Below are 21,162 nucleotides of genomic sequence, written 5' to 3'. Positions count from 1 at the left end.
CTGACCTGGTGGTGAGACAACCAGACTCGCTATCCATTGATGTCGAGGCTGGCGCGCAGATGCATGTGTATTTGCGCCAGGAGCACCACATCAGAGTGAATGTTCAGCACTGTGGGGATATATTGTTAACCCTGTTCGCTTGTGCCTCAAGCCGGACAAAGTCAATATGCATAGTTTGCATTTTACAAGCTGTCGCCTTTTGCTATAAAATAGCAAAACATTTTATTCTATATTTATTTCAATAATTTTGGTTTTATTATGGCCCTATAGATATACTGTTAATATTTGTTGTTAGTGGTAATTTATCGTAGAAGCGCTAGCCTATGGCACTTTAGTAGACAAAAAAGTTTCTGTAGACTTTCTATAATACAATGCAGGTTTTAATTGATTTATGTTAAATAAATGTCTCAAAAAAAGGTTGGGTGTCTGTGTGTCTGACAATTAATTCATTATTCAAGAGCAAGACAGTTAGGCCCATATCTGCTAATGTTGTGCTGATAACTGTGCACATATGACACGCCAACCATAACACCTGAAATTCCATGACCATCACAGCACTAACACACGCACACTGTTATTTAGATTTGACTTCCAACAGTCAAATCACTTCCTGGAATGTTTTGTCTCCCACTTTTATGTAATGGTAATCTCAAAATTAGCCAGTGTGTGAATTCATTGGTGCGGTTGTTTTTGATGCATACAATTATTCTGTTTTGTTTATGTGAATGTTTTCACTGGCACTGACGATATTTGTTTGTGTGTGTGAGAGTGTGTTAGACAGAGTGTATGATAGAGAATGTGTAAGTAGGTCTGTGTGCAGTAGAGTTCATGCCGTTATGACCCGTCCGCGGTTGGACTGAGTAACTAATTTACCCAGAGCCTGGCTAGAGCCTTACTAGCCTACAGTCTACCACAGAACTCACTGGACCAGTCAGCGGTGGTCAGGCTCTGCTTACATTACATGGACTGTTTGTTGCTGTTTATCAAATGAATGCTTTTCATGACTTTATGAGGTGGAAAACACATTTTTATGAATCTAGATTAAATTACCTTTTTGTTTTGTTTAACTGAATGAATTTAAAACACCCAAGATAATGAGTTTTAATCAATGTTGGTTAAGTGAAAAAATAAATACTATAGCATTTTAGAACATTTTAACTAAATGTGTACATTTTAAAATGTGATTTTATATGCTAAAGAAAATTATTAGATATCTGAATCATATTGAATTGGATGCCTTTGGCATAGATTTTTCTGCCATTGTAATCCTTGGGCAGGCTGCCTAAGCATGTAAAAATAGAATAATATTGTTTTAATTACATTTTCGGTATGGAAAAACTTAAACAACTAAAACAGATATAAAGTATATAGGAAAGATAATAGACCTATACATTTCTTTATAATCTTTGAGAACTAACAATCACCAAAATAAAAGCAAGGGAGTATTGAAAATTCCAAAGCAATGAATTTAGCAGTATTGATTTTGTTATGTTTGAGCGTAAGAACACAGATTTAGCCATGGCAAAATGCATAGAATTGCATAAAATTTGCCTTAAAACTGCAAAATGTTGTCTCAGCTCTATGGTAAAATGTGTAGAATTGCAGTAAATTAGCCTTAAAATGTATCTTAGCTCCATGGAGAACATATCTGAATTGCAAGAAAAAATGCTAGAAAAAGAAACTATACACCACCAACATATGGGGGCCTTTCAAATGTTCTAAAAAATATAGGAACATAAGTGAACATGATTTGTTTAATATGTTTTTAAGTCGAACAGATTGTTGGTTAAAATACTTATGTTAATCGTTTTATCAAAATCCTGCATGTCATTTTGTTTAAATGTAATCTGAATTGAATTGCCAAAAAGAGTAAGATGTTTTATAATTAATACATTTGTTTCAAGGAATTTTTTTTTTTTTAACAGAACTTTAAAAACACAATACATTTTTTTAAAAGCTAAACATCTGTGGCCACAATTTTTTTACTTTGCAAAAGAGTAGCGCTAGTGAAACAAAACACTCCACTATCCGCATTTCTTGTTGCTGCATTTTATGAACATAATGTATTTTAATATACATTTTAATATAAATATCTAACTTTTTTATATTGTCAAAATGTCACCAATTAGAATACGCCTAGAATTTCAGTGTGTTATTTTCAAGAATTAAAATCAAGATGCCCGCGAATGAAAGACATGGCCTCACACATACTGCTGTGGACTTGGCAGGCAGAGTCCTGGCCAATCATTTGGATCTATTTCTGACCACTAATGTCCCCAGAGCCTAGAATTAGCCTTTTACTGTATATGTTAGATATGCACAAAACACTATATTTTTTGCTATGACCAGTACAGAGGCAGGAAATGTGCTTTAATTTAATGGCCATATTATTATTCACAGTTTGTTTCAAGGGTTATTTTTGTATCTCTCACATGCTTTTATGATGATTGATTACACATGTCTGACACTGTCGAGTTCCATCTAGTCAGTTAAATCAGAGGAAGGGGTTTTGCTCTCTCTCTCTCTCTCTCTCTCTCTCTCAGTGTTCACAAGGAGAAGGGTCAGATAGAGAGAGTGTAAAAGTACAGGAAATAGATATTTATTGAGCCGCTTAGCATTGAAGTGGCACACTGTGTGGACAGAATGAGGAAGCTGTGAGAGACTCATGTCAGGGCCACCAACAGGACTGACTGGACCTGGCCTGAACTTTGACCCCTAATGACAGGTTTATTAAACTGCTGTTTGTGTCAATGTGTCTCTTATGTTATTACTTGGTTGTTTGTCCTGTTGCTGTTAGCTCGCCTATATATTTGATTAGCCTCACTTCTCTCTCTTTCTTTCTGTCTCTCTCTCAGGTCTGTCCATATGTGGTCACAACTGCTTGCTGACGGCTGAGTGGATGTCAGCCAGTAAGATAGTGTGTCGTGTGGGCCCAGCCAAAGACGATAAGGGAGAGATCATCGTCACCACCAAGTCAGGAGGCCACGGCACCTCCACCGTCTCCTTCAAACTGCTCAAGGCTGAGAAGATCGGTAAGATACTCCTTCTGCCCTCGGCGAACACGGCAGTTCTAATATAAATCTACAAACACATCTCTCTTTGTCAATCATCAGAGGAACTCTAGAACGACTACTCCGTTGCACAAGAACAGACAATCTTCCTCAGTTTATCCAAGCTCCGGCAACTAGGAAATAGAGTATGGAAACACACCACAAACCCATACTCGATTGTCCTGTGTTGCTTTACAAACTGTATAGTAGCTCTGTCAGGTACTATAATTGAGTGTGTGTGATCTGGGCTGTCCTCTCAGCGATGATGTGTTTCCTGTGTGTCTGTGCTGTAGGTATCCTGGACCAGTCTGCTGTGTGGGTGGATGAGATGAACTATTACGACATGAGAACCGACCGCTACAAAGGCATCTCCCCCCTCTCCCTACGACCCAGCAATCCGTTAGGCATCGACTTTGACAAGTAGGGACACACACACACATACATACACACACACACACACACACAGGCTTAAGTCATTGAGTCTAACAAACAAACAATCCCCATGTGGAGATGTTTGAAATGTTATGCCAACACAGCAATGGCTACAACTGGCTTTAACCGCTGCACAAAGGCACTGGAAACACCATAATTGTGTTTAAAAGAGAGGGAAAGAAAGAAAGAAGAGAGGAATGAGTTGAAAAGAAAGATTGCAACCCACTACACATGGCCTGAAAGGAAGGAGAAAGAAGAGAGGAAAAAGTGGTATAGAAAGATTGCAAGCCACCACACATGGCCATAGCAGGCAGGTCGTATGGTGTGGCTTCTGCCTCCCACACGACTGGCAGGAAATGCACAGTCTGTAATGTAATGTTTAGTTTGTATAGTTTAGTTCTGGTATATCTGTGCTCTAGGCCCTCTGATGTTTGTTTTGTTTAGAGGGGCCAGGGGATCCAGGGGGCAAGTGATCGCTCGTGGACAGGGAGGAGAGCCCCTAACTGGGCTGCAAACCCTCCATGTCCAGGGTCACTTTCCCTGGCCTACTGGTAGGCTACTACAACCCTTACATCACAGTCAGTTAGCTCTAACTAAGAAACCGTACGGTCTTCTCTTCATGTTATAACCACATAGTACAGTAAACACACTTGAAAATGGTCACACGCAGACATACACATACACAGTGTACAATACACAAACACATCACATTAATGAATGTAGCCAATTTTGTTTACTATAGAGACGATGGCTAGCTGTTCAAACTAGAAATAGCTGACCAGGAGAATTGAAGCGGACGAAGTCGGACAACCTTTTTAGTTATAGTAATTAAATACGTTTAAACCCATCATGATTATAATTATGATGTCTTGAACCAATTTAAACAGGTTTGTCTGGTGGTGATGTCACTGGTTGGTTATACTAACAGAGAGGTCAAACAGGAAGTCATCTTGTCGTGGTACACTTAAATAATTGCTGTAGAGCATGAGTTATTTTTTTATTTTGGCCATTATTTCTGTTTTTTTCCACTTTATTTTTATATCTTGAGATTTTAGAGTATTCTGAAAATATTTTTAACAAGGGGGGCATTGACTTTTCAATGTTAGTCATGTACAGTACCAGTAAAATATTTGGACACACCTACTCATTCAAGGTTTTTTTTTGTTGTTTTTACTATTTTCTACATTGTAGAATAACAGTGAATACGTTAAAAACTATGAAATAACACACATGGAATCATGTAGTAACCAAAAAACTGTTAAACAAATCAACATATTTTATATTTGAGATTCGTCAAAGTAGCTACCGTTTGCCTTGATGACAGCTTTGCACACTCTTGGCATTCTCTCAACCAGCTTCACCTGGAATGCTTTTCCAACAGTCTTGAAGGAGTTCCCACATATGCTGAGCACTTGTTGGCTTCTTTCCCTTCACTCTGCTGACCAACTCATCCCAAACCATCTCAATTGAGTTGAGGTTGGGTGATTGTGGAGGCCAGGTCATCTGATGCAGCACTCCATCACTCTCCTTCTTGGTCAAATAGCCCTTACACAGCCTGGAGGTGTGTTGGGTCATTGTCCTGTTGAAAAACAAATGATAGTCTCACTAAGCACAGACCAGATGGGATGGTGTATCACTGCAAAATGCTGTGGTAGCCATGCTGGTTAAGAGTGCCTTGAATTCTAAATGAATCACTGACAGTGTCACCAGTGAAGCACCATCACACCACCTCCTCCATGCTTCACGGTGGGAACCATACATGCAGAGATCATCTGTTCACCTACTTTGCGTCTCACAAAGACTCGGCGGTTGAAACCAAAAATCTCACATTTTTGGTGAAGAGGCGATTCCGGGAATGCTTGCCTTCTATGCAAAGTTGCAAAGAAAAAGCCATATCTCAGACTGGCCAATAAAAATATTAAGATGGGCAAAAGAACACTGGACAGAGGAACTCTGCCTAGAAGGCCAGCATCCCGGAGTCGCCTCTTCACTGTTGACGTTGAAACTGGTATTTTGCGGGTACTATTTAATGAAGCTGCCAGTTGAGGACTTGTGAGACGTCTGTTTCTCAAACTAGACACTCTAATGTACTTGTCCTCTTGCTCAGTTGTGCACCGGGGCCTCCCACTCCTCTTTCTATTCTGGTTAGAGCCAGTTTGCGCTGTTCTGTGAAGGGAATAGGACACAGCGTTGTATGAGATCTTCAGTTTCTTGACAGTTTCTTGCATGGAATGGCCTTCGTTTCTCAGAACAACAATAGACTGACGAGTTTCAAAAGAAAGTTATTTGTTTCTGGCCATTTTGAGCCTGTAATCGAACCCACAAATGCTGATGCTCCAGATACTCAACTAGTCTAAAGAAGGCCAGTTTTATTGCTTCTTTAATCAGGACAACAGTTTTTGCAAAATGGTTTTCTAATGGTCAATTAGCCTTTTAAAATTATAAACTTGGATTAGCTAACACAACATGCCATTGGTACACAGGAGGGATGGTTGCTGATAATGGGCCTCTGTACGCCTATGTAGATATTCCATAAAAAATCGTCCGTTTACAGCTACAATAGTAATTTACAACATTAGCAATGTCTACACTGTATTTCTGATCAATTTTATCTTATTTTAATGGACATAAAATTAGTTATTCTTTCAAAAACAAGGACATTTCTAAGTGACCCCAAACTTTTGAACGGTGGTGTATATGCAAGTTAGTGTTCATCTCCCTAAGTCTGAGGGTGGTTTAAAACTTCCAGACCTGGAATTGTATCAACTCGCCACCCAAGGCTTTTACTTGCGACATATTTGGGACAGCATGTAGCCTAGTGGTTAGAGTGTTGGGCCAGTAACAGAAAGGTTGCTAGATCGATTCTCCGAGCTGACAAGGTAAAAATCTGTCGTTCTGCCCCTGAACAAGGCAGCTAACCCACTGTTCCTAGGCCATCATTGTAAATAAGAATTTGTTCTTAACTGACTTGCCTAGTTAAAAAAAAAAAAAAAAGTAAATTCAAATATTGTTAAATGCACTAAAGTGGAACAGTGGGTGCATATTGAAGATGTGCATGCCCTTCCCCAGAATCTTTTCATGTGTCTATTTTCAAAGGATAAAGATAAGAACATGAACAACTTCATAGTTAAGAACACTATAACAATATGGAAGAAAATTAAACGCATTCTACAAGAACCAATATCACACCTTAAAAACAACCCCCTATGGAACAATCCTTGGAAAGCTTTTCAGATTTCACCGATAAATTGGCCCACATGTAAAACTCAAGGCATAGAAACTGTAAATGGCTTGGTAATAGGAAATACCATTATTTCCATTACAAAATAAAAAAGCCATTTTGGACTGACTTATGTAGACGTTTTCAAATACATGCAAATTAAAAGTTTTATATCACAAAATGTTGATTTTAAGTCTTAGACATCAGAGCAATGTTGAGGGAATCCTATTTGAGTCAGAAAAGGATATAACTATGATAAGTAAGATATACAAATCCTTGCAGAGAGCCTATCCAACTGACAATCTCTAAGAAAAAAATATGAACTATTGGAACCAAGACTTAAAAGGAACTGATATTGGCACATGATGGAGGGTGTGCTGGAACATGATGGAGGGTGTGCTGGAACATAACTAAGGAAATTACAGTTAACTAAAATGTACGCTTATTCCATTATAAACAAATGTATATTTATTATACAAGAGACAAAATTCACAAATTTTACAGTACAACTGCGGAGTCGTGTTAAGTGTGATTCAATAAGTCATGCCTTCTGGGTGTGCTATAAAGTCAAAATGTTATAGGTGGACTTTTTACAATGTAAATGAACTTTTAGTCTGTCTATCTGCATTCTTCAAGACGGCATATGGGAGTGTGTTGAGATGCCAAATGGGTTGGACCATACTTTTGTTGTCAATCATTTTGAAAAATGTTTACTTAATAACTGGAAATCAAATGATCCTCCATCGTTAAGACAGTGGAAGAATCAAATGCATTATTATTTCAATATTGAAAAGGTGTGGGTGACAGAGGAAAATCAGAATAGCTCAATTTGAGGCCATATGGCATAGTCTTACAATCACTGGAGATAGATGCAGTAGGAACGTGTGTCTGGGCAGCTTTGATATCGTTGATTTTTGGGTCTGTCTTTTTTTCTTTTGTCTATATGATTATATTGTTTGAAAAAGTATTACAAATATATATATTTAATTTAAAAAATGAAGTCCTCTTGTTGGTCTGCGAAACACTTCCTGGTGATGTCATCATCAACGTGTTCCTTTTTATTTTGGTCCGCATGCTTACAGAGTAACAAGCCCCGTCCAAGCCGCGATGCCCGAGTGATCATTTCCGGAGTCAGGACTGTAACTGCTTATTTTGAGTTAGCCTACTGAACTTGAGCAGGGTTTCTCTCAGCGTATACGTATGTGCTTCCTGTCCGTCTGTGTAGAGCAGAGCAGCAGAGCCGATACATGTTAAAGCAGGCTTTGATACTTTGCCAGGTTTGGAGGTGAGGGAATAACTGAACAGACTGAGAGAGTTCTCTTTTACACTCTCTCAATATCTCTCTCTGTTTCTCTCTCGCTCTCTTTCGAGATGCATATGTACAGTTGAAGTCGGAAGTTTTCATACACCTTAGCCAAATACATTTAAACTCAGTTTTTCACAATTCCTGACATTTAATCCTAGTAAAAATTCCCTGTCTTAGGTCAGTTAGGATCACCACTTTATTTTAAGAATGTGAAATGTCAGAATAATAGTAGAGGGAATGATTTATTTCAGCTTTTTTGTTTTTTATTTTATCACATTCCCAGTGGGTCAGAAGTTTGCATACACTCAATTAGTATTTGGTAGCATTGCCTTTAAATTGTTTAACTTGGGTCAAACGTTTCAGGTAGCCTTCCACAAGCTTCCCACAATACGTTGGGTGAATTTTGGCCCATTCCTCCTGCCAGAGCTGGTGTAACTGAGTCAGGTTTGTAGGCCTCCTTGCTCGCACACACTTTTTCACTTCTGCCCACAAATGTTCTATAGGATTGAGGATGGCTTTGTGATGGCCACTCCAACACATTGACTTTGTTGTCCTTAAGCCATTTTGCCACAACTTTGGAAGTATGCTTGGGGTCATTGTCCATTTGGAAGACTCATTTGCAACTAAGCTTTAACTTCCTGACTGATGTCTTGAGATGTTGCTTCAATATATCCATGTGATTTTCCTCCCTCATTATGCCATCTATTTTGTGAAGTGCACCAGTCCCTCCTGCAGCAAAGCACTCCCACAACATGATGCTGCCACCCCCGTGCTTCACGGTTGGGATGATGTTCTTCAGCTTGCAAGCCTCCCCCTTTTTCCTCCAAACATAACGATGGTCATTATGGCCAAACAGTTCTATTTTTGTTTCATCAGACCAGAGGACATTTCTCCAAAAAGTATGATCTTTGTCCCCATGTGCAGTTGCAAACCGTAGTCTGGCTGTTTTATGGCAGTTTTGGAGCAGTGGCTTCTTCCTTGCTGAGCGGCCTTTCAGGTTATGTCAATATAGGACTCGTTTTACTGTGGATATAGATAATTTTGTACCTGTTTTCCTCCAGCATCTTCACAAGGTCCTTTGCTGTTGTTCTGGGATTGATTTGCCCTTTTCACACCACAGTACGTTCATCTCTAGGAGACAGAACGCGCCTCCTTCCTGAGCGTTATGATGGCTGCATGGTCCCATGGTGTTTATACTTGCGTACTATTGTTTGTACAGATGAACGTGGTACCTTCAGGCGTTTAGAAATTGCTCCCAAGGATGAACCGGACTTGTGGAGGTCTACAGTTTTCTTGGCTGATTTCTTTTGATTTTCCCATGATGTCAAGCAAAGAGGCACTGAATTTGAAGGTAGGTCTTGAAATACATCCACAGGTACACCTCCAATTGACTCAAATGATGTCAATTAGCCTATCAGAAGCTTCTAAAGCCATGACATAATTTTCTGGAATTTTCCAAGCTGTTTAAAGGCACAGTCAACTTAGCATATGAAAACTTCTGACCCACTGGAATTGTGATACAGTCTGTAAACAATTGTTTGAAAAATTCCTTGTGTCATGCATAAAGTAGATGTCCTAACCGACTTGCCAAAACTATAGTTTGTTAACAAGAAATTTGTGGAGTGTTTGAAAAACAAGTTTTAATGACTCCAACCTAAGTATATGTAAGCTTCCGACTTCAACTGTATACATGTAATATGCCACGAATCAGACGCTTTGTAATGCAACTAACAGTGCGGTGAGTAAATTTTTATTATGTGTGTACATGGTCTAGGAATTCAGTCCGCAACCTGTACATTGCTAGCGAAACACTCTTACCAACTCAGCCACACCGTTACAAGAAGCAGCACGAGCACTTTGAGACGAAAGGGGTTTGAGAGGTTAATTGACGTTAACCTTTCATGGTGATGAAACTTGCAGTTTCACCCTCCCTCTCTTTCTCCCACTTCTTTCCCATGACAACCCATCTTTACCGATCGGCACTGAGATAATTCTGCTCTGTGTGTGTGTGTGTGCTTGTGTTGTGTGCATGTGTGTATTTATCCCCTCAGGGCTCAGCGTGTTCCAGTACAGTAGAGGCTGGGTGGGTGGTGGGTTTCCTTTTAGAGTTTAGTTTGTGTAGCCCACGGGTCATTACCACAGATCAAACCTTCCTAACAACTTCTGGGTCCTCCAGGGGCGCCCAGGCGTCACACACTGCTCTTCCCATGCCCAGGCCTTCCTCTTTGGGCACGGCCTCACGCTGACCCCGTTGGAGGACTTTATACCAACACGCCAACTTACCTTTCACCTTATTATATTATAGAATGAAGTTCTTGTTATTTTGTATAATGTAACTGGTAAATGTTCTTTCTTATTTGAGTAACTATTTACAGTTGTAAGCATTCCCTTTAATTCAGTGTTGGTGTAGATTGTTCATGCTCCAACCTTATTGTCATAGAGGGAAATGGGTTTTGCAGCATAATAATATATGCCTTTTAGCACACACTTAACTGAAAGTGACTTACAGTCATGCATGCATCCATTTTACATATTGGTGGCCCCGGGATTCAAACCCCACAATCCTGGCATTGCAAGCACCATGCTCTACCAACTGAGCCATACAGGGACCACAGCATGATCATACATAGGAGACATAAAACATACATTTTAATAGGGTTTCCTTAGTAATCTCTTGTATGTGTGTGTTTTCTCCCCCAGGGGTAAGGTCCCTCTGAAAGATCTGGAGGCATTGTTTCCAGGTGTGAGTGGAGAGTTCACCAGCGAGAACTTCTCAGCTACTTGGTACCTTATCGAGAACCACTCTGTCACCAGGTAGGTCAGACCAACCTACTTTTTTTTATTCGGCCTCTGGGTCTAAGAGACACAGACAATCACAACCATCTTTCTCCTGTACCGGCCAATCAGACAGCACTCCTTCACAACTACAGTGCCTTCGGAAAGTATTCACACCCCTTGACTTTTTCTACATTTTTGTTGTGTTACAAATTGGGATAAAAGTGGATTGAATTTTCTTTTATCGATCTACGCTAAATACTCAAATGTCAAAGTGGATTTTTTTTTTTTTTTTATACGATTCATGACAAATAAAACACTATCTTGATTAGATACAGTAAGTATTCAACACCCTGAGTCAATAATCGCCTTTGGGTAAGTCTCTATGAGCTTTGCACACCTGGATTGTAAAATATTTGGCCATTAATATTTTTTTAAACTCTTCGATCTCTGTCAAGTTGGTTGTTGATCATTGCTGGACAGCCATTTTCAAGTCTTGCCATAGATTTCCAAGCTGATTTAAGTCAAAACTGCAACTAGACCACTCCGGAACATTCAATGTCGTCTTGGTTAGCAATTCTAGTGAAATATTTGGCTGTGAGTTTTAGGTTATTGTCCTGCTGAAAGGTGAATTTGTCTCCCAGGGTCTGTTGGAAAGCAGACTGAACCAGGTTTTCCTCTAGGATTTTGCCTGTGCTTAATTCTGTTCTGTTTCTTTTTGTCCTAAAAAAAACTCTCTAATCCTTTTGCCGATGACGAGCATATCCATAACACGAAGAGTGGTAGTCAGTGATGTGTTGTTTTTACCCCAAACATAATGCTTTGTATTCAGGACAGGAAGTTCATTTCTTTGCCACATTTTTTGCAGTATTACTTTAGTGCCTTATTGCATGTTTTGGAATATTTTTATTCTGTACAGACTTCAATTTTTGTCATTTAGGTTAGTATTGTGGAGTAGCTACAATGTTTTTGATTCAGCCTCAGTTTTCTCCTATCACAGCCATTAAACTCTGGAACGGTTTTAAAATCACCATTGCTCGGAACGGTTTTATTCCTCTCTGGCAACTGAGTTAGGAAGGATGACTGGGTGTATTGATGCACCAACCAAAGCGTAATTAATAACTTCACCATGCTCAAAGGGATATTCAGTGTCTGCTTTTTTTTATTTTTACCCATCAACCAATAGGTGCCCTTCATTGCGAGGCATTGGAAAACCTCCCTTATCTTTCTGGTTGAATTTGTGCTTGAAATTCACTACTCGACTGAGGGTCTTTACAGATAATTGTATGTGTGGGGTACAGAGATGGTGTAATCATTCAAAAATTTTGTTAACCACTAATATTGCGCATTAGGTCCATGCAACTTATTATGTGACTTGTTAAGCAAATCTTTACTCCTGAATATGTTTAGGCTTGCCATAACAAAGAAGTTGAATACTTATTGACTCAAGACATTTCAGCTTTAAATGTTTTATTATTCGTAAAGATTTCTAAAATTGTAATTCCACTTTGACATTGTGGGGTATTCTGTGTACACCAGGGACACAAAATGTAAATGTAACACAACAAAATGTGAAAAAAGTCCAGGGGTGTGAATACTTTCTGAAGGCACTGTAACTTCTTTATGAACGTCAGCCCAAACAACCAAACTACTAGTCACAAACATACACATGAATCCTAGATGTTTTCTTTGTCAGCAGCATAGTTCAACTATTGAAACTATTGCTGTGACTTGAGACAAGAAAACCTTTTTTCTTTTACATGGTTCTCAGCCCTTCCTATCTATCCACTAACCCAGAGACAGATTTAGTCTGTAAACAAATACAATCTACCTCCATTCCTTCTTGATCTTTGACCCAACAAGAAAACGTTGGACATGTGAAGGAAGTGTCCTTTCTCTTGTTGACCTCTAACCCCTGGTCTTTGTCATATTAGGACAGTGTTTGTCAGCCTGTCTGTCAGGTTATTATTAGTCTCTCCTGGTTTCCTTTCCGTTATCTGTCATGGTTCCCCTCCAACTAACCCCAGTCTAACGGTTGGATCCTGCTGAGTCCTGACTAGCTACTGCAGAACTTCAGGGTCCATTGGGTTGGGTTGTTTTGGGTTGACAGGGCATGTGTTTCTTCCTCCAGAGGAAACCTCCATTCACTCCCAGGGGACACACACACACACACACCCTCCTGCGGACACGCAAGCTCACACTCACTCAAGCACGGCACACATGCACTCTGTTACACACACAAAATAATACACGCACACAACTCCTCTGACTGATGGGGACCCCCCTCTCTCCCCCCTCTCAGTTTCGACCAGTTGCGTATGGCAGCCAGTAACCTGAAGAAGCAGGCCACTAAAAAGAACGAGGGCAGTCTGGCCTATGTGAAGGGAGGCCTCAGCACCTTCTTCGAGGCTCAGGATGCTCTCGCAGGTAAGACACAGTACGCTAATACTACACAGAGAGTGCGTGGTACACAGTACGCTAATACTACACAGAGAGTGCGTGGTACACAGTACGCCAATAGTACACAGAGATTGCGTGGTACACAGAACGCCAATACTACACAGAGAGTGCGTGGTACACAGTACGCTAATACTACACAGAGAGTGCGTGGTACACAGTACGCCAATAGTACACAGAGAGTGCGTGGTACACAGTACGCCAATAGTACACAGAGAGTGCGTGGTACACAGTACGCCAATAGTACACAGAGAGTGTGTGGCACACAGAACTCCAATACTACACAGAGAGTGTGTGGTACACAGAACTCCAATACCACACAGAGAGTGTGTGGTACACATTGTACGTGTGTTATTACACCGAGAGAGATGTTAACACTGTTAAGACATTGAATGTAAAATTGTTACAGGGTTGACGGAACTTGGCTCTCTTGATGCAGGTAAGAGTTTGACAGGCTCTGGGTGTATTGCAGTGGGCATGTAATCTAATGACTTTGAGTTAACACCCAACCATTTCTCAGAACGTGTGTGTGTGTGTGTGTGTGTGTGTGTGTGTCTGTGTCTGTGTGTGGACATGCATGGGTTGATTAAAGCACTGCTCCAAAGAGCACCACTGTAGTGTACTGCAGTACGGCTAGTCAACCACAACACGCCTAATTCACTTTCATTATAACCACGTCAGCTCTCAACTGTCAATCACACTACTTGCACGGTAGCAGGCAAAGGCAGGGCCACGAGGCAATCTGTACTGCTGCTCTGCTGTGTCCTTATAGACAGCAGGTAGCCTAGTGGTTAGAGTGTTGGGCCAGTAACCAAAAGGTTGCTAGATCGATTTCCCGAGCTGACAAGGTAATAATCTGTCGTTCTGCCCCTGAACAAGGCAGTTAACCCACTGTTCCTAGGCCATCATTGTAAATAAGAATTTGTTCTTAACTGACTTGCCTGGTTAAATAAAGGTTAAATAAATAAATGTAAAAAAAAAAGAACCTTAGAGTGGAGTGTGCTGATTGCATTACACAAATTGTGATTTATACATACACACTTACATTTGTCTCTCACTATCCACACGGACACGTTCAGAATGTCTACATACTGTACAGACACGTTTACTGATGCAAATGTATACCAACCCCCCCCACACACACACACACACACACACACACACACAGCCTTTATGATCCACTCTCTGAAAACTCTGAGGTAACATTGTGACTGCTGTCGCTCTGCCAGTTAGTTCGGTGAAATCAATTGTTCAACTGTATCATTCATATTTCTGTCTGTTTACTCTTATTTCCCCTCATAGCCACTCAGTTACTTCCCCTTACTATTTATATGCCTCTGTCATTATTATTATTGCTTTCCTAATGTAATGTTTGTGCCCGGTAGGAGTGGGGAGGGGTCCGAGGCAATGTTTTCATTGTTAGCAACTGAATCTAAATAAATGGAGCAGGGCCACACAATGCAAGCAAGAGTAGCAGGGATGATAACGGCCCTAACGTGACCGAGGGGAACAATGCAGACCCTTTCTCACGTTCACTATACTAAGCATGCCCAATATGAACCCAATGGGAAGCACAAGTCCTCAGTGACCCAGGAAGTAGTGCTCGTTGATGGACTCCAATGACCTGTGAGTCAGAAAGCAATGGGCCGTAAGATGAAAGTCAATTGACCTTTGACATTAGGATGTACGTCGCTGTACAGGTTTGAGAGTATATTCTGACTCATTACAGTATTTAGTCCTCTGATTATGACCTGTTTTTTTAGAATGATGCTTCTCAGAGGCCCTGTTTTGCTTGGTTATAAAGAACGTCTGAGTGCTAGCCCAGCATATGGTAAGGGTAAGCTTTAGTAACGTGCCAGACGGCTCTAGGCGGCTCCAGCAGTCGCTCATTGCCAGGCCCAGTTAGCACAGCTGTCTGTGAAACTGTGAATCCTTTCTCTCTCTCGCTCTCGCTCGCTCAGTTGGAGTCATTCCAAATTAGCTACACCTCAGTTGTTTCTGTGCAAATTGAAAGGAAATTAATAACGACTTGTGTGTTTGCATGCATCCGTGTGTGTGTGTGCTCTGTGGTCAGAATGTATTGCATTAAAAGTAGCACAGTACTAATTGCTGTTTAGCCTGTGGTGCTTCCAGCTCACTCAATCACCGTTTTAATGCCTTTACTTTTTGTCTCCTCCTCAGTTTATTTTCTCTTCTGCCTGCATGTGAGAATTTTATTGATGGCTATCGTAAAAGCCTGATGTTTTATTAATAAGAGCGAGTAGGGGACTTAGGATCGCAGTGTGGAAATAAGGAAGGAATGTCTCTGCGTGGGCCAAATCTGGAAATTTTAAATGAGTTCTGTTCAACAACAAAATGGTTCAAACAAGTGTGTTTTGAGAATCCATGGGTTTCTTCTCTTTCTCCTGTTCTCTTTCTTGGCTTTTTCTCTTTTGTCCCGCCCTCTCCGGTCCTCACTCTCACCTCATTCGTCACCTCCAACAGAAATGGAGACGTGTGGGTGCGCGTGCGTCTGTGCATGTGTGTGTGTGACCACTGATGTCTCTCAGTAATAATGGCCTTTGTGTTTCCCCTGCTGGCCTTAAACACAGTTTAGCACTAGCCGCTAAATGGCTAACTCCTCCCTCATCCCAAAGCACATTTATATTACAACCTCATAACACCCTTATTACACTGTTCCCCTTCACTGCTAGACTGAAGCTTGTACCTGCAGGGTACATGTCTGCATTGAGGGTTTACATGAGGTCGCAGAGGTCAAATTACCTTGATGTCTGGGGTCACCCATCCAGTGGGCCAGGAGCTGGGTAAAAAAGAAAGTGAAGGAACAGTTCTCTAAACTTTTTGTGACCCAGAAAGATTGGTGAAAGGCATGGGGGTTCATAGTCATGCTAGGGGGCTGTTTGGTTAGGCTGATCCCCTGACAAATTGAGCCATGTTTCACAGGGGTCTTCTGAGACCTGGCTGACTGACTACCTGGCTAACAGACTGACAGAGAGGCAGGTTTTTTTTTTTGGGGGGGGGGGGGGCTCTGAAAAATGTACACATTTTAAGTTTTTTATTGTTGTGTGAAAAGGAAGTGGCCCTGCAATACAGGAAACAGACCACCGCTACCGTGTTCCAAAATCCAAGATTTCCCAGGGCCGTATTCCCAACGCTCCGAACCTCCGACTCCGCTACAGCAGTCGGGAGTCAAAACATCTCCAGCTTTAGAATCAGTGGGTTCCAGGAAGCTGAGTGGGGCTGCCTGCGTCTCTTCCTCCGCTGCTCTGTGTGTGTTCGTGTGCGTGTTTGTTTTATCCGGAGCCTGACGGGGTGTTTAGGTTAGCCGTGACGTCATAGCCACGGCAGCGAGAGTGCGTGACAGATGGAGAGGACACACAGCTGGCAAGGGGGCACAGGGTTCTCTGCGGAGACAAGAACCAGAACCCAATGCATGTGCGTACTCACACACCAGTCCTGTCCCCCTATAGATATGTCTACAGAATCAGGCCAATCCTTTATAACTGTGTTGTTTAGACCGAACAAAGACTTATTGTAGACTTCTCTACTCTATCCTTTTCAGAGCAGAGGCAGATGGCATTCTTCTTCCATAAAACCTCTGGTTTCCCTGTTTCTGCTTATAGGCTAAGTCTATGGTTCCTGCCTTGGTTCTCTGAATGTCCTCTACCAGACCATGGGGCTGGTGTTCTAGCCATTATGCTTGCTGTGGTGGTCCAGTGATGGTTGTGCCGATTAGGCAGCCATGATATGATGGCATGTTTGATATAGTGCATTCGGAAAGTATTCAGACCCCTTGACATTTTTTGTTGTGTTACAGCCTTATTCTAAAATGAATTACATTTTTCCCCCCTCATCAATACCCCATAATGACAAAGCAAAAACAGTTTTTAAGAAATTTGTGCAAATATATATTTTAAGTATTGAGACCCTTTACTCAGTACTTTGTTGAAGCACCTTTGGAAGCGATTACAGCCTCGAGTCTTCTTGGGTATGACGCTACAAGCTTGGCACACCTGTATTTGGGGAGTTTCTCCAATTCTTCTCTACAGATCCTCTCAAACTCTGTCAGGTTGGATGGGGAGCGTTGCTGTACAGCTATTTTTAGGTCTCTCCAGAGATGTTCGATTGGGTTCAAGTCCAGGCTCTGGCGGGGCCACTCATGCACATTCAGAGACTTGTCCCGAAGCCACTCCTGCTTTGTCTTGGCTGTGTGCTTAGAGTCGTCGTCCTGTTGGAAGGTGAACTTTCGACCCATTCTGATGAGCGGGTTTTCATCAAGAATCTCTGTACTTTGCTCTGTTCATCTTTCCCTCGATCCTGACTAGTCTCCCAGTCCTGGCCGCTGAAAAACATCCCCACAGCGTGATTCTGCCACCACCATGCTTCACGGTAGCGATGGTGTCAGGTTTCCTCCAGATGTGACGCTTGGCATTCAGACCAAAGAGTTCAATCTTGGTTTCATCAAACCAGAGAATATCGTTTCTCATGATCAGAGTCCTTTAAGTGCCTTTTGGCAAACTCCAAGCGGACTGTCATTTGCCATTTACTGAGGAGTGGCTTCAGTCTGGCCACTCTACCATAAAGCCTGATTGGTGGAGTGCTGCAGAGATGGTTGTTTTTCTGGAAGGTTCTCCCATCTCCTCAGACGAACTCTAGAGCTCTGTCAGAGTGACCATTGGGTTCTTGGTCAACTCCCTGACCAAGGCCCTTCTCCCCCCTATTGCTCAGTTTGGCTGGGAGGCTAGCTCTAGGAAGAGTCTTTGTCACGCCTGCTCCCGCTCCCCCTCTCTGGCGCTCGAGGGACCATCATGACGCACACCTGTCACCATCGTTACACGCATCAGCGCTTCATGGCACTCACCTGGACTCTATTACTTTGATTGCCTCCCCTATATCTGTCACTTCCAGTTTCTTCCCCGTGTCTACATTAATGTTGTTTTGTTCCCCTTGTCCAGACGCTATCCTTGTTTTGTTTCATGTCCATTATTTATTAAATATTCACTCCCTGTACTTGCTTCTCGTCTCCCAGCGTCTGTCCTCACAGAATGCAGACTCCAATATTGGAAGCATCGGGGAGTTTTTTGGTTTTTCGTTGGGGTTGGTGACGTCGGGTCCGGGTGCCGCTGCCGAAGGAACCGGGGGTGCCTCAGCTGGCTCGTCGGGCTTCCATGCCTTAGCTGGCTCCAGATATTTTCTTGCCTCGGTTGGCTCGGCAGGCTCCCATCCCACGTCATGCCTCAGCCGGCTTCCCCTTGTCTGCGTTAATGTCTTTTGTTCCTTTTGTCCAGACGCTGTCCTTGTTTTGTTTCATGTCCGTTATTTATGAAATATTCACTCGCTGTACTTGCTTCTCGTCTCCTAGCGTCTGTCCTCAGTCTTGGTGGTTCCCAACTTCTTCCATTTAAGAATGATGGAGGCCACTATGTTCTTGGGGACCTTAGATGCTGCAGACATTTTTTGGTACCATTCCCCAGATCTGAGCCTCGACACAATCCTGTCTCAGAGCTCTACAGACAATTCCTTCAATCTCATGGCTTGGTTTTTGCTCTGACATGCACTGTCAACTGTGGGACCTTATATAGACAGGTGTGTGGCTTTCCAAATCATTACCAGAGGTGGACTCCTATCAAATTGTAGAAACATCTCAAGGATGATCAATAAAAGCAGGATGCACCTGAGCTCAATTTTGAGGCTCATAGCAAAGGGTCTGAATACTTATGTAAATCATGTATTTCTGTTTTTTATTTGTAATACATTTGCAAACATTTCTAAAAAACGGTTTTTGCGTTGTCATTATGGGGTATTGTATGTAGATTGATGAGGGGCAAAAATGTATTTAATACATTTTAGAATAAGACTGTAATGTTACAAAATGTGGAAAAGGTCAAGGGGTCTGAATACTTTCCAAAGGCACTATAAGTGAGGTTCAGGAATACCTCAGCCTCTCCTCTCCAGCCTCCCGTCTGTCAGAAGGAACATACCCACATTTATTTACAGAACTGTCTCTCCTCCTCTTTTTCCTTCCCTCTTTTTCCTTCCCCCCTCCTTCTCTTTCCCTTGTCAATTTCTCTCATCTCGTCCGCTCGCCCTCCCCCTTTTGACCCTCTCTCCCCCTGTTCCGTCCTCTATCCCTCCTCTCCCCCTCTGTTCTATCAATAAACCCACACTGCCCCTCTCAGCACCCAGCTGCCTAACTACAGCCACAATTGATTTGTTCATGTGAGCAGCCCTGACGCGCGCTCTCTTCTCTCTCTGTCCCCCTCACTTATTTCTCTCTCTGCCTACCCTACTCTCTCCCTCTCTGACATGAATCTCTTTCTGGTCCACATGTTCAGATCTATTCTGACCTCCTCTCCTCCATCTCCATTTCCTCTCATCTTCTCACCTTTTACATGCCTTTAATCTACTTCTCCTTGCCTTGCCTTACCTCACCAACACTATGTCCTGCTCAGTGTTGATATTGGAATGTGCACCCTACAGATCTTTCCTTTATTAGTCTTGTATAGTCAACCTGACACTAGCAGCAACCCCTCAGCAGTAGAAATACTGCTCTCCTGTCTTTCAGCTATCCTCACCCAAATATTATTCCTCCAACTGATAAAACATTTGAATTTGCAAATTTCCTCCGAACTCTGTCTTTGGGTGCAGAGTGTGTACTGTCTATGCTCCATTTGGAACCGTCTTTCCCCTAGAATAGATTAGTTTCCAGTCAGGGTCCCCAAAACAACTTTGATAGTAGGGAAAATACTAATTTGGAGTGGATTTTGGGTGGTACTGCTGATTCGGTCAAGCCAGGTCAGGTGTATTGATGCGGTACAGTTATTGTGGTGACCGGGTCAGGTCAGTGGTTGGCGTGGGAAAGCTTGAGAGGGAGGTGTGGTCAGAGTCTGACAGAAGTGTCTGTAGATGGAGGGTCACGCAGGTTACCTCTCATCTACCGCTGGGGTAGAGAGGCTGTTTATTGTTTTACCTTTGGTTCCTTAAATTGAAAATGTTCCAGAATCTCAGAATTAAGCATGTTAGATTGAGCAGCAGAGGCACTCTGTCTGATTTGTTATTATTGAACACACAGAGATCTTAAAATAACTCTTTCTCTGTATTTCTGTCTTTTTCTTGTTGCGTATTTCTCTACCCCGATTATGTGCCTTTAATTCAGCAATTTTTCCGTGTTCATTTTTTAAATATATTTTTAATTTAACCTTTGTTTCGAGTGGGAGTCATGCTGATACCAAGGTCTCTTTCTCAGATGAGCCCTGCATACACATCAATACCAGGCCTGTCAAAGTTAACGCGTTAATAATGCGTCAATGCGTGACATTTTTTTAAGCCGTTATTCGCATCCCTGTTCCTTCACCACACAGACCCTTTGAAGTGCAACAAACAACACGCTCTTTGCTGTGTGCACTCAGTCATGGTAGCGCTGTCTGTCTCTTGTGGTGCTTAAACATCCACTATGCACTCAACTTTGACCAACGATTTTGAAGGAAAACTTACAGAAAGTTCAACCATAAAGACATTCCTAGGCGTTTTGATAGATAACAGGAAAAAAACTGAATTAGCACATCATTAGCTAGCTAGTTATGCTAATGTTAGCTAGCTAGCTAACCCAAACAATGCCATGGCTGAAATTCGTCTTCATTCAACTAACTTAATCAACAAACTACATCATACCTAAAAACACTTTAATTCTAAACGTAAAAATGTTAGCATGAACAATGTTAGCATGACTGTCGCATTATTAGTCACGATTATCAGCCAAAGAGCCGATCCCAACTGACTTTCTTCAATTAGCTAACTAACCCTGCTTTTAAGATGCCGAAAAGCTGTTGCGTACCGTTTTGTTTCAACAATGGTATGAGAAAAGACCACCAAATTCAGTTTCATCAACTGCCCAAGTACCAAGTTAGGCGGACCTCACTGTT

General features: G+C 41.9%; 1 protein-coding gene across 8 annotated transcripts in view; it reads left to right on the top strand.

The window, feature by feature from the left end:
- LOC100380722 (exocyst complex component 2) overlaps nt 1–21,162 on the top strand; it is a 100,509-nt gene that overhangs the window by 31,589 nt on the left and 47,758 nt on the right. For 6 of the 8 annotated variants that reach the window (XM_045705928.1, XM_045705933.1, XM_045705931.1 and 3 more), the window contains exons 3-7: nt 2,856–3,032; nt 3,344–3,470; nt 10,709–10,822; nt 13,086–13,210; nt 13,650–13,679. In XM_045705928.1, the coding sequence (XP_045561884.1) occupies nt 2,856–3,032; nt 3,344–3,470; nt 10,709–10,822; nt 13,086–13,210; nt 13,650–13,679 (573 nt within the window). The remainder of the gene's footprint in view (nt 1–2,855; nt 3,033–3,343; nt 3,471–10,708; nt 10,823–13,085; nt 13,211–13,649; nt 13,680–21,162) is intronic. The other 2 variants (XM_045705934.1, XM_045705930.1) reach the window with 1 other exon arrangement.

The sequence above is a fragment of the Salmo salar genome, chromosome ssa23, assembly GCF_905237065.1.
Source record: "Salmo salar chromosome ssa23, Ssal_v3.1, whole genome shotgun sequence".
NCBI classification, from domain to species: Eukaryota; Metazoa; Chordata; class Actinopteri; order Salmoniformes; family Salmonidae; genus Salmo; species Salmo salar.
The sequence above is the reverse complement of the archived record's forward strand: the minus strand, read 5'-3'. Positions and strand labels throughout refer to the sequence as shown.